The sequence below is a fragment of the Larus michahellis genome, chromosome 5 (genome assembly GCF_964199755.1).
Source record: "Larus michahellis chromosome 5, bLarMic1.1, whole genome shotgun sequence".
NCBI lineage: Eukaryota > Metazoa > Chordata > Aves > Charadriiformes > Laridae > Larus > Larus michahellis.
The window spans coordinates 9,209,030-9,222,571 of record NC_133900.1 but is presented as its reverse complement, the minus strand read 5'-3'; the positions used below and the strand labels follow the sequence as shown (position 1 = coordinate 9,222,571).

The 13,542-nt window shown below is 44.6% G+C and overlaps 1 protein-coding gene across 1 annotated transcript in view; it reads right to left on the bottom strand.

The window, feature by feature from the left end:
- Positions 1-38: 38 nt before the first annotated feature.
- Positions 39-13,542, bottom strand: part of WRN (WRN RecQ like helicase) — a 46,492-nt gene continuing 32,988 nt past the window's right edge. The window contains 13 exon segments of the mRNA XM_074588588.1: positions 39-295; positions 298-364; positions 1,947-2,111; positions 4,160-4,374; positions 5,456-5,618; positions 7,378-7,503; positions 8,666-8,780; positions 9,712-9,824; positions 10,116-10,194; positions 11,367-11,440; positions 11,605-11,677; positions 13,191-13,285; positions 13,365-13,535. Coding sequence (XP_074444689.1) covers positions 156-295; positions 298-364; positions 1,947-2,111; positions 4,160-4,374; positions 5,456-5,618; positions 7,378-7,503; positions 8,666-8,780; positions 9,712-9,824; positions 10,116-10,194; positions 11,367-11,440; positions 11,605-11,677; positions 13,191-13,285; positions 13,365-13,535 — 1,596 coding nt within the window. The 3' untranslated portion in view covers positions 39-155.

The window sequence follows — 13,542 nt, the reverse complement described above, 5'->3', positions numbered from 1 at the left end:
TTCAGCCCCCCCCCCCCCCCCCCGACACGGAGACGGGGTGAGGTGTTTATTTCTTTTTTTAATAAGAATAGGTTTCACACAGTGAAAAGCATAAACACGCCTCTCCCCTCACTGCAAAGAGGGTAAGAGATAAATAATCTAGAATTAGGAGTAAACTACACCAATGAAGTTGAACTCTGTTCATAAAATGCTCTCTGTACAGGGTAAAAAAAAAAAAAAAAAGAAATCTCCATGGCTGTAGTCAACTGAAAATCCCTTTTCTGGTCTCCGGTTTGGATTTCTTCATCTGGGGTGGAGGCAGAACTGGCACAGCTGAAGTTCCAAACCATTCCGGCACCTTCCTCTTGGAGGGGGGATGGGAGCTCTGGAAGAAGACAACAACCAATGTCTGGAACATGGCAAGCATCTACACTCTGACTCTACCCCCAGAAAAATCATGTGCAGGGAGACATGTCTCGAGGAGTAATGCAAGGCTCATGTCTCTGTTAAGTGCAACGCCTTTTCCAAATAGGGACTGAAAAAAAATAAAAATCAAGAGCTTAGAGCTAGGAGATAAATGGGTTTATGTTCATAAACATCTCCACAAAGATTGGTGTTCTGTTATCTCAAGATGAAGGACACAGACCTTTTAGAGTGAGTCTAGAGGAGGCCACGAAGATGCTCAGAAGGCTGGAGCCCCTCTGCTGAGAGAGCTGGGGGGGTCCAGCCTGGAGAAGAGAAGGCTCCGGGGAGACCTTGGAGCCCCTTCCAGTCCCTCAAGGGGCTCCAGGAAAGCTGGGGAGGGACTCTGGAGCAGGGAGGGGAGCCATAGGACGAGGAGTGACAGTTTTAAACTGAGAAAGGGTGGATTTAGATGAGATATTAGGAAGAAGTTCTTTCCTGTGAGGGTGGTTGCCTAAAGAAGCTGTTGCTGCCCCGTCCCTGGAGATGTTCAAGGCCAGGTTGGACGGGGCTTGGAGCAACCTGGTCTAGCAGGAGGTGTCCCTGCCCAGGGCAGGGGGCTTGGAACTGGGTGATCTTTAAGGTCCCTTCCAACCCAAACCATTCTGTGATTCTATTAACAAGACTGCTGGTGAGCTGCCCTTGGGAAACACACCAGGAGGACCCATCTACAGCCAGGAGGGAGGATGCTCCAGTGCTTGCCTCAAGAGGTGTGTGCACAAACCAAGACTCCCAGGCCAAGCTTGGGTGAAGCAGGAAGGATACAGAGACCATTACACTGATCGCACTTAGTTACTGTCTCACAACCAAGCAGCTTTACTTGGAACTGATGTTCTGGAAGTTCTCTGAAGCCAGCACCAGCAATCAAAAATATAATGTTAATCGAAACACTGAAGAGAGCTGCTGTGCTATTTAGGAGTTATACTTACCTAACACTGACCAAACCGTCAATAATGATTTGTCTGGCTCATGTTTTTGCCTTCAAATCAATATCCAGCTTCAAACTGAAGCGAGCTGTACAGGAAGTAGTGCCCATCAGAGCCACATGAGCTCCCTTTAGAAAAACACACCTGTGTTTTTGAAAAATCTTGTGTTTAGAAAATACAACTTGTGTTTATATACACACCAGTGCAAAAATCCTTAGCACAATACTGTCTCACACAACCCTAGACCTGAAAGAGGAAAGGGAGCCAACTGTCATCTTTAAGTGCTGGAAGCATCTGCCACTAGATGGCTGACAAGACACACTGGGGGAAAAAAAAAGTGATTTTAGCAGGCTGATGCTGCGATAGAGGTATATTCAGGCATAGCAAAGACAATAAAAGCAGCATGCTGTCACTACATAAAGGATATTCACCAGAAAAGTTGGCTGGCCATTCAGGCCAAGGTTTTAGACACAGTAAAGAACGCAGAGAGAAGCTAGGATTTTGGGTTGGTACAGATTAACACCCAAATCATCAGGTCTGTGCTCTGCTCCTGGCACGCAGGGCTACGGGCAGGCTCACCTTGGGCTGAGAGTCGGCAAACAGTTCCTCTTCGTCAGGATTGAGGGCAGGCTGATTCCAGGAGGCCAGGGCAACGGGATTCAGGTGGCTTGCTGTCCCTCTGCCGCCTGGCTGGCTGTCATCCACGCTCTGCACGGCCTTTCCATGGGACAGGAAGGAAGCAGGCTGTCACATACATCCCAGCATTAAACCTTAGGTCTGCACAAACCAGATTCAGTGCAAAAGCTGTGTTTTGGAGTTTGTTTTTTTTTTTTTTAAGTGAGTCTAATTATAAACAGAGTTCCAACACCTCTACTCAGTGACAGCACTAGCTACTACTTCTCACCCATTTCACCACAATAAAATTTCAGCAAGTGAAGCGTATCCATTTCAAACACAAGGGAACTGGAACTTGAGTGGGTTTTTAGTGTGGGTTTTATTTTTTTTTTGCGGTGGAGAAGAATACTTCCTCCATCCCCATAGCTCTGCGAACTTAAAATACCTGCTTCTGACTCCCAAGTGCTGTGCTTCCAAACGTGTTTTTACAGCAAAGGTGTCAGTTAAAAATGGCATAGCAGGCACAGAGGCCTTGAATTCTAATTTCTATATAATGCCTGCTGGTCACAGGTTGCAATTGCCAAGTAGAGATTTTCTTTTGATCTACTGTACATCTTGGTGTTACCGAGAGCATTGCTAACGGCAAGTCTACCGCATCCTTTATTGCATTTACTGAAGCCACAGGCACCACTTGCAGATGGGTTTTCTCTGCTCCTTCCTTCAATGTTGGATTGATCAAATTACCCTGTAAAAGCAGCAGTAATGCGAGGCTGCTAAAATCCAAGAACATTCATTAGCAAATTTAAGAGCTATTTGCTACAGGGAATTATTAGAACCAGGATATCTTCTGAAGGAGAAGTAGATGAAGACTGTTTGGATTAGCAGTCTACTCATTTGTATAATATTAATTTGATTTCTAATAGCATGTCATTCCTGTTATTCGCTCCAGCGGCTAACAGTAGCAGAAAAAAGTATAATTAGAGCTCACGCCATTGGACTGCCAGGAGGTCAGCTTCAGGAAAAAGAAGGCTCAGACACAGATAACGTAGAAACAAAACAGCACTCGGGGAAGCAATCCATTTGGCAAAATGGCAAGGCTTGAAAAATTGTTTGAGTCTGAGTTCAAACAATCAAGCCCCAACCCTGTAAGGAACAGACAGGAAATCCTAGCGCAGGCGGCAGAAGGATTTCAAGTTTGGAATTTCTTTTTACCAGTCCCACCGGGAGCCGCTCCATACAGGGTGGCCTTTTGGACAAGGTGCTGAACTGGGACTTTGGAGGCACGGAGAGGCCAGCCAAGGTCTCAGAAGATGAGCCTGGCCTTTCTCAAAGGGCAACAAAGAGCTCCTTATTTCCTGAGATTTCTCCCCAGTGAGTCAGGCTTATGGCACAACATTTTTCTTGTTATCACGGCTACACCCAGCAGTTTCAAGCAACAGAGGAACCCATGAAAGACTGCGAGACATTTCTGACAGGCATTGCCTCTGGCTTTTTCATGCTCTCAGCTTTTCTGCTCTCTTAGAGCTTTCTGCACAGCAAGAAAGTCACTTTTCCCCCCATCAGATTGGTGAGCAGGTATCAAAGCACAGAAACAAGGCAAGGGCAGAACACGGACTTTGTGGCTATGAAGGAAGAAGGAAGAAGCTCAAAGCTTTCCATGCTGGGGAGAACTTCAGCTTTTTCCTCCACTGCCCCAGCTACTGTAGATCTGGGACTTCACAGTGGATCTTTTGCATCCACATCCTAAGGGCCCAGACAACAGCAGAAAGCGTTGATCCCTCCTGAGGCCACTATGAAGCTACAGTTGTGATGGTCTACAGTGGTGGACCATCATGTGCCTGATGTTCCTGGGCTGCACGCCTAGGACTTACTACGGTAGAGATGAGCCGACAGTCCCGCATGGGAACAGATCAACTCAGGTGACACGTTTAAGAGAGCCCAGGGACAGCCCTCCTCCCAGGGCAATACTTTGCCAGGGGAACCCTCTGGTTCTGCTCTGAGCATTGCTCTCAGAGGAGAGGGAGGCAGTCCTCCTTAAACCTGAGGAAAAAACGGATTGTGAAGATGAGACTCTCCGCGCTACTGGAAATTGCAACAACATAAAAGGGCTTTTCATCTGCTCCTACAAAAGAGGAAACACTCTTTTGACAAAACTAGTTTTATACCTGTTTACTAACCTTTGTTTTACTCCACAAGGTATCTTCCCTGCTTGCTTGATCTGCTCCCCTTTTTTCCTGCTGCCCTTCTGACCACACCAACACCCTTTTGACGCCTGAGCCATCCTTAGACTTATTTCTGTTCTCTTTCTCCAGTAATGCAATGGTCATCTGGATGAGATACAGTTCAATATTTGCAGGAACAAGTTTTCTGATAGTTTGAATTTTGGTGGTGTCTTGGAAAAAATAATTAAGAAATATTAACTTTTTTTTTAATCCTCTTGCCCCTTATTCAGTTTTCTGTTGTAAAACATATCGGTTGTCCCTTGTTAAAGCATAGGCTAGATTAAGGCATGGAAAAGACTGAAAAATAAAACATACGCATTTGATTCATAAGAAAACAGATCATGAGCTCACGGGATAAATCCCCACCTCATTCATGCTCACACAAGCTTACTGTCCTCAAATTTAGTCTAACCCATCAGAACCACCCGCCTCTAACTTGCGTGCTGTATGAACCATGTTCTCTTGAGAGGAAGGCTGTATTTGCTCAGGCTGAAAAGCCTCTCCGCTTTCTTAAATATAGTGCCATGCCAGTTCTCCATCCCCGCGTGGCACTGAATTTAAGACAGCAATCTGAGAGTCTGGTTGAGCCTGTAACGGCCGCTGAAGAGCCATTAAACCCCAACAGGACAAGAGTGACGAAGCTAGCAAGTCAGCAAACTCTGCCAGTCTAAGAAGTTAAGCTACGAGGGCAAGGCTGGCCTTTACTTCACTCAGCCTGAGAGCCACAAGTCAGGACACGGCTGTCTTCAGCCTGCGAACTAGCCCATGGCACCACCTGGCAGCATTAAGAGGAAGAACTGCTTTTCCTGCGCTTCTCCACCACCTCATCATAAACAAATACCTTGCAAAGAAGTTGCACTGGGGAAATTCTACAGCTCTTACTCACCATCTTTTCTGTAAATACCGGTACTCACAGGAAGACTTTGTCAGGCTGATTTCCCACCCCCCCCGCCAAAACACTTGAGTAAGTACAGATTTAAGAATGATACCTGAATCTTTTCAACATTCATACAATTGAGTGAAGTGATTTATAGAGGGCTACCCTCTTTCGCTCCTTTATGAATCATGATTGCCTTATTTTACAACACAACCTTGAAAGGAAAACAGTGACCCTGGCATTGCCATGCTCTGCCTTGCCACAGCCTTCCAGAAATGACAGGTTCTACCTAAAGAAGCAGCTGTCAGTTTTTCTTTCCCTCCATCTGTATGCTACTGTCACAAGAAGCTTCATGTAAGGGCTGCAATGCTCACCCGAGTTAATGGGAGGATTTCGGATAACATCAGAAATGATCTGTCGAGCTTCAGGAGTCAAACCTGCTCGCTCCAGGTTGACAGGGTAGCCAGCTTTCACCGCCTGGACCAGGTGAGTGCCAACCTCAGAAAGGGGCAGAGATCTGCTCTCGCTTATAGTCCTCTAGGGAAACAAAAGCAGAAGGAATCGACGTGGCAGAAATACAACCGAAAGCTCAAAAATCCGTCAACCTCCCATTCCCAAAAAGCAAACCAGGGGATATTGGCACACAGCAGCGCAAAGCTTCCCAAGCCGCTTGGTTACTCCTAATATTTACCCAAGCTTTTCCATCTTGTAAAGAGCTTTTTCCTCCACTTCTCAGCTCAAGTGCAACGTCTCAGGTTGAGCTTACTTCTGACGGGGAGAGGAAGGGTGCTGTGCGCCCACCTCAAAGGCTCACTAGAGCTCCCAGCCCTTGTGCCGCAACACTCACTACCAGCCTCCCACCCTGTGGCAGCTGAATCACAGCAGCTTCTACCACAGAGGGAACAGATGCTTTTGCCTCCCAGTAAAGTCAGAGCATCGACCCAGCTCCTGCTTCAAAGGACTTCTGTGTCACAGCTTCAGATTCAGTAGCTGTGATACACTTCACCTTCCTTCCAGCAGCCCATTTGATTCATACCATCTATGCAGAAGGTGGATAACAGCGCCAAAAGAAATTCCCCCCTCGTTTTCGCATCTGTTAAACGAATTCTTCTCTTACAACATTTGCCTTTGAAGAAAAGCCTATCAAACTTATTCTACCTAAGCTTGTACTTTTCAAGAAGAGGCTTCAAACTGGTTGTTTGTCTTCCTCAAAAGAGCAGGTTTGAAGCTTCTACAAATTTCTCCCCAGACGACACACATACTGGGCATATAATCATCAGGATTAGCAGATACAGAGCGTGAAGTTATCCATTAATAATTATAGAGTTGTTTCTTGTTAATTAGTCCTTAGATACACTTTTAAGTCAGGGACTATCTGACAAGGTTTACCCGTACCATTGGGAAGGGTAAAGCAAAACTCTAAGCAACTTCAGTTTCCTGCTGTAGAGCTAAAAAGCAGTAAATACAGGAAGAAGTAAGAAAAAGTAGTAAATACAGGCTCATGACGCTCATCTTCACAGGGCACAAGGCGTGATGCCAGTTCAGCCACATGCCCCGTAGCACTTGAACTTAGACGTGACAGGTAACTTGTCCTCAACTTTTGTTCCTAAGAGGAAACACGGCTTTCCAAAATCTGAACTAGAAAGCCACGATAATACTTCGCACTTAAGACTTTCTTTTCGCATTGACTCTCCCTCAGGAGCTTCATTTCTTGACATGCAAGTCTTGCATGCGGACGGGGCACAGGCACAAGAACGGGGATTTGCTACCTAAACCAAAAACATAGTGAAATTTATCCCAATGGTTATTAACCTTAAAGACAGGCCTGTATACAGCCCCATGTGTACTTTCCAGCAAGCTACCGGATCAGGAAGTTGCTCTTTATATGCCTTTACTGCTGTGAAAAAGAGAAAAATACAGCAACAGGCAGAACTAACGCCTGCAATAGAAAAATCACCCTGCGTAACCGTACTGAAACGGGTCAATGAAGTAACAGCAACGGCTTTCCCTGATGCCCTGCCAAACCGCGCAGACGCCGTAACGAGTAGGAAGCTCTATCTTATCTCAGTACAGCCCACCTCACAGCGAGCCCAGCTTTTCACACTTTGACCGGTCCACAGAGATAAGTGATCTGAGCTACCGTTTGCCAGGAAAGATACTGCCGCGACGGTTTAAAGCAACTCGGCCCCAGCACCGGGCAGAGGATTTAAGAGAACCTGCAAATCCCCCTCCTCTAGACAAAGCATCCCCGCTGTTTGTTTTCAAAAAGGAAGGATCCTCTACAGGAAGAGCTTACCACAGAGAGATTTTTCTCTTGGAACAGGACATACGTGACGTGCTCTGAGGGAGAGAGGGCTCTAGTTTGCTTCCAGGGAGATGCTTCTTTCTGATCTTCACATCCAGATGTGGGGAACCTGTCAGTCTGAGCGAGACGAAGAGGATTTAGAAGAATTATATCCCAGTGACAACCAATGAATCACCCTCCCATTATCTGAATGAGTAACATAAATGGAGTCAATCGTTTCTATGGAGGTTGGTTTTGACCCCAAGTCCGTGTTCCTTAGAAAAACAAAGCAAAGAGGAAGTCCAGATGGACGCTCACATACTCTCATCTTAGTAACACACGCACGGGATTGTTCACAGGACTTGCAAAAAAACAACCCCAAACACAAAACCAGTGTCCAGATCAACACAGCTTCTTAGGTGTTGCTCCTTACACATAAAACTACTCCATCAGATTAAACTGTGGTATTCAGTTTTCTGCTTAATATGGGAAACCCCTCCATTTGTTTTTACCTTTTGCTTAACACAGATTTTTTTAAAAAAACCTCACCAGGAACGCTTTCAGTCCCCATTCTTACATCATAATAGCTTTCTGCGAGGCAGAACGACAACTCCTGAGCCTTCTCAAGCATTACAGAGAAGCAGTATTGCTGCTCTCCCTGCTGTCTAGATTAGGTAAGTCCCTTTACCTGTACATTTACATAGAAATTAAGGTCCCCAAAGTAGAACTGCTTCATCGTGCCTCTAACCTTCTGCTGCATGGCCTCTCCCTAGTGGTGTCTCTCACCATAGCCACTGATGAGGAACCATTCCACAGAAAGTCTTGGACAGAAGAAAGTCAACAGGAATATTTCCAACGGCTGGAAATCTAAGCTCTTCTATGATTCTCCTAAGGAGAAACTTAAATGAAGCAAAGCCCCCCGAGTCAATAAATCACAGTGAAGGAATATTTACTACACCTTTGGCCTCCAGCCCCAAATCGCAATAACTAGCTGCAAGCTCTCAATAACATGGCACTTACTGGACACTCAGCCTGGCCACATGGGTGACCTTTATAAGGATGTCCCAGGCTTTCTAGATAACCACACTAACCCAGAACATCAGCAATGACATTGGAACTTGGTTAAGTGGCACATTCAGATTTGGGAGGCCGATCCGTACGCACGGCTAGCAAGTTTCACTGTAACGCTTGGACGGAATAGCTGTGACGAGGACAGACTTTGAAGGAGAAGTCCCACAGCCGCAAACTAAATGATGTCTTTAAGGCCTTGCAAAGTAGCAGAGACTTTAGAAAGTCATACCTGCAAACCATTCGCTCGGCAGAAGTCCTTGATTTCAGCCAGGAGAGGCACCAACATGGTGGATTTTGCTTCAGATACACCATCAAGTCTCTTCACATTCTCAACATTCGTAGGCCTGGTTCAGGATGAATAATAAAAGCCATGGAAGCGTCCTGTGCCAATGCTTTGAAACATCAAGTGTCTGCGAATGACACACGCTTGGACTACAGATCTGTTAGTCAAAACTTGAAAATGTTATTACTGTGCCCTCATCATCATCAACTATTCGAGTTCACCGTTTCGTGGTTCTGAATCATGAAGCTTGACCGCAGCTAAAACTTCAAGTTTGCTGCTTAATACTTTGGAGGATCAGTTCACCAAATGCATCTTGCTTTGCTTTTACCTCTCAAGAGCACAGAGGAACAGAGCTTTTCCATGGAACAACAAGATACGCACTCCAAACGTAGTATTGTCTAGCACCTTTTAGAAGCTGGGGAAGGCACTTCAGATGCATTATCAACTGAGCTGCCCCACAACACCCTCTCATACAATGAGGAAAAAAAAAATATTTCCCCCCCCTTTCAGTAGTTGAGAGCAACACTAAATTGTGCTTATTCTCTTACGCTAGAGCCACCCATGCAAGGTAAGGGACAGTTCCTGACCCGTAGGTGACCCTTAGTAGGGTAAGGGCATAATAAAATGATTAAGACACATCGGAGAGGAGCAGACAGAACGGTACGGATTAATAGAAAACATACACCTTCCTCCTCTGACTGGTCAACCTAACAGGAGGTTTGGATACAAAGACAGGCAAAGTTGTAATTTGGGTTTGTTTGCGTTTTTTTTAAAGTAATAACTAGAATGAAGACGCAAGCCTGATGTCAATAACTATTTAACTTACACCAGTCAGTGGTCTACAAGGGTATTAGAGCAAATGAAGATCTCCCAGCAAAAATCGCCGCTCAGCTACCCATGAGGCATACTCTCCCAACAAGAGATGAAATGGGATTTTCTACTGGGCTTCCAACCGTCTCAGTTTGTACAACATGCATGCGTGCTGGCTTTACCTTATTCGCGCCATCTCCACCAGGATCTTATTGGTTGCCAAGACAGCTGGAGGAATTACCTTCTCATTAGCTACCTTCTGTCTAGCAGTCAGCAGCTTGCCATACAGAGCAGTCTGTGAAGGAGAGCACCAAATTCTCACGAAGCAGCTCTAGATCACTCACGTAGGTATAATCGATTTGAGAGCAAGAGTTAAAGCTTTCCTCATCTTTCCACTAAGAGACCAGAAACCATCAATCCATCTTAACATACTGAAATCCTCTCCCAGGGCTTCTGTTCAAGACATCTTTGTAATATATTAAGAGCTGCCCAAGCCAGCTGCTCCAATACAGAAGGACTGCAGTTTGCAAGTTGCCTGTAACTCACAGATATCCTCCCTCTTCCAAAAAAAAAAAACCCAATTTACCTCTAGTTCCTTTTCTCGGGATGAAACACCAGGTTCTGGGGACTTCAACGGAGATTTCATCGATGAGTGCTCTGCAACACTAACAAAAAAAAAGTAAAGTGTGAAACAAGCCCTGCATTAGAACTTCGCACAAGGCTGTGGGAGAGCAGCAGCCCAACTTATTTTGCCTGCTCAGACTGTGATCTGGCACCTCGTGCTACCATTGCGCTCATACAGGACTTGCGCTGGTTGGGGCAGCATCAGCAGTATCCCTACCGGAACAGAATTCCTGAGTCTGATCCCATAACTTAATAGCTTCTCACTGTACAGAGCTCAAGCAGATGAAATTGCAGTTTTGTGGGGAAAAAAAAAAAACAAGCTTCCTTTCCTAAGCCAAGTGTGAAATAACAAGTTTTTGGATTGTAGGTGTCCCTAAAATGATTTTTCTTCACACAGCTACAGTGGCAATTGTTTAGCTTAATTGACATATCCTATTTTCCTGTCGTCTGCCAGCATCAGGCTACTTGTCCCAAGGGGAAAAAAAAAAAAAATCAAACTGCTCAGAAATGCAAGGTGGGTTTCATCTGAAGCCCCACAGGGAAACAAATTGCTTTGCCTTTTTTTTTTTGCAAAAGCTTGTTTTATTTCTTTTGACCTCACAGAACCTCAACTTGATGTCAGTCTTCTCCAGACTAGTGCAGAAAGGCGGAATCCTACATGCTCACTTCCCAGTCCCTGCACAAGTTCAGTTCTGCCCGCTTTAAGAGCGAGTCACAGCTTCGTCACTTATCCGCCCAAATTATATTCATGAACTGTTTGAAAAAAACACCTATTTTTCATTTCTTGTTTTAAATCAGCACAAATTTAAGTCCATTACAGTTTCAACCATCACACAGAAGACAGGCTAAAAAACCCAGAGGCCCAGTAGAAGTAACCAATATAAGTCTGCTATTGCTCCATTTTATCAACATTTGCTAATTTTCTTGCCCGGATTTGAAGTAATACCAGTGAGAAACTCTGCTTTGCCTGGGACACTGCAAGTATACCGATTTAGTCAAATTCAAAGCTTATTAAATGCTGTAGTAGTACCATGTTTTGAGATATAATGTAGTGTACAGCAAGTTCTAAGCCCTTGTCTTTTTAATACGTTCAACATTTTTACAAGAGTCACTTGATACAGAAGAAAGCTGGTTTTAGGGATCATCCCACAGACAGTACTCCTATTAACACAACCGCAATTAGGTGATTCTGGTTTTATTTCAAATACTGTACCTGTTAGGCATGTTATTGCTTCTTGGAAGAGTTTTACCTCTTTTCTCATATGAGAACATATCGTAGAGAGACATCTATAAGAAAACAGAAGAAACAAATGCTGATTTACGAGTCTTCCCACTGAAGTTGCTGTTCGCAGGAAAATATTTGTGACACCATGATACACTCGCAAGAATTTTGTTGATTACCGACAAGGATGGACTGGAGAGCGCAAGAGGGGTTGTACTCTGAGACCTACCTGCTTGACAGGAGACTGCATTTTTCCTTTCGTGTCTGGGGAGCGCTGCGTCGAGAGCACAGGTAAAGGTCTACTGCCATAACGAAACAAATTAATCAAATCAGACCAAGTCATTTGTACAGTGACGCTTTTTTTCTTTTTTAAAATTAACATTTTGCTAAGCAAAGTGATTTGAACTTGGTACAGTGATATCTCTGGCAAATCAACAGTTCTTATTTTTTTATTTCAATTAGTAGAATCCCCATTCTTCACAAAAAAAACACCCAGGACCTCAAAGCCTGTTAAAAAGTTTAACGGGTAACAAGAATCTTGTCTTATGGAAGAAACCAAGCTTTTCGTGATTCTTCGTGACAACACTTGAAAAAGACTGAATTACTGGAGAAAAAACAAAGAAGTACAAACTTTCTGGTTTGCGCTAAACATCCAGGTTTCACTGTTGCTTACTCTTTAATAATAAGCAATTTTTTCTTCTAGGAAACCTGCAGACAGTAGCTGAAAGAGCCGCAACAGCAGAATACTAGCAAGCAAATGAAAATTGGTACTTGGTCACTATTTACTTATTTTTTAGCAACACGAAGACAATCTAGGCAGAAGAATAGGCTCCCAAGGCCAGCACTGAAGAGCTTTGTTCTAATATTATTTCTTGTCACAGCAAAAGCTTCTGCAACCTCCAGTTCATAACCTTTCACTTCAAAAGGGCTGGTGAGAAGTAGCGCTTGTGAAGACCAACACAATGCCATTTGTAAAAATGTAAGCAGAAGCAAGAGATTACAAGCAAAACTCCACGTGCTCTTCCCTTGGTGGTATATATACTGCTGGCAAATACCCGACTACCACCGAAATAACACCCCACCTTTGCAGACACGCTCACCAAGACTTTAAAATGGTTCAAAGTTCACAAAAAGAAATACACTGAGACAGACAAACTATTACACATTTGTGCTGAATCACCTCTTAGTTAGAATGAAGGCTTTTTCTGTTTCATTCTCAGCTTAGGTTTCATGAGAAAACTAGGTCAAGTGCATAACTGGGAAAACAAGTTGTTAGCTGCTCTATTTAAAGCCTCACGGTTTAACTCATCAGCACTGGAAAGAACATAAATCTTGACGGATTTTCCTCTGTTTCTTGTCTTTAGCTGATCCCTTTCCCCACGAGCATGCGTTGCCGCAACATGCGTCCAGGCTACCCAGGATCACTGGGGATGATGAAACACACTTTCGGAGTAGTTTTGGTTGGGGAGGCCAGGAAGGGATTTCTCCGTACCACCCTTCCCCGCTAACCCTCCCAGTTCCAGGACCGTCTGATTAGCTGCACCGAAGACCTCAGTGACGAGGCACCATCAGATTTAAGCTGCGAGCTTTCAGGAGCTCTAGACGACACGTCACCTTTCGTATCAGCAGTCAATAGAGGTGTCTATCCAGGCACTCCCACTGAATTTTTTGGTATCACAATATTGCCTAAGGGAAAGCTTTGGCTAGAAAAATCAAGCGCAGAAGTCTCCTGTCCAACCAAGCCATCTCCAGAAACCAATGATCAAATATAAAAATAATAAAAGAGCCTCAAGAGAAGACATATACTACAGTTACCTTCTAGGACGTTTCTGCAGATTAAGGTCTTCACTGGACTGTAGCAGAAGGCTTGGATTTGAGGCAGATGCAGCTTTTAACAGCCAATTTCTACCCTGTAAGAAATAAACCGTATGGCTTAGCTCTAGATTACTGTGAGAAGCCTATGATGGGTTGTTTCACACCAAAAAGTACCTTCTGGGTAAGCATGCACGTGGTTGCAAACTTGTTATGCCCAGAGGCTTCTTTGAGGAACCCTTCCATTATCAGTTGTTGGCAGAGCGATTTCCACCAGTTCTCCGGCCAGTCTTTTCCACTACCAAAGAGAGGGTGTCTGCGGTATCTGTCTGGCAAGCGTTGGGAACTCTGAAAT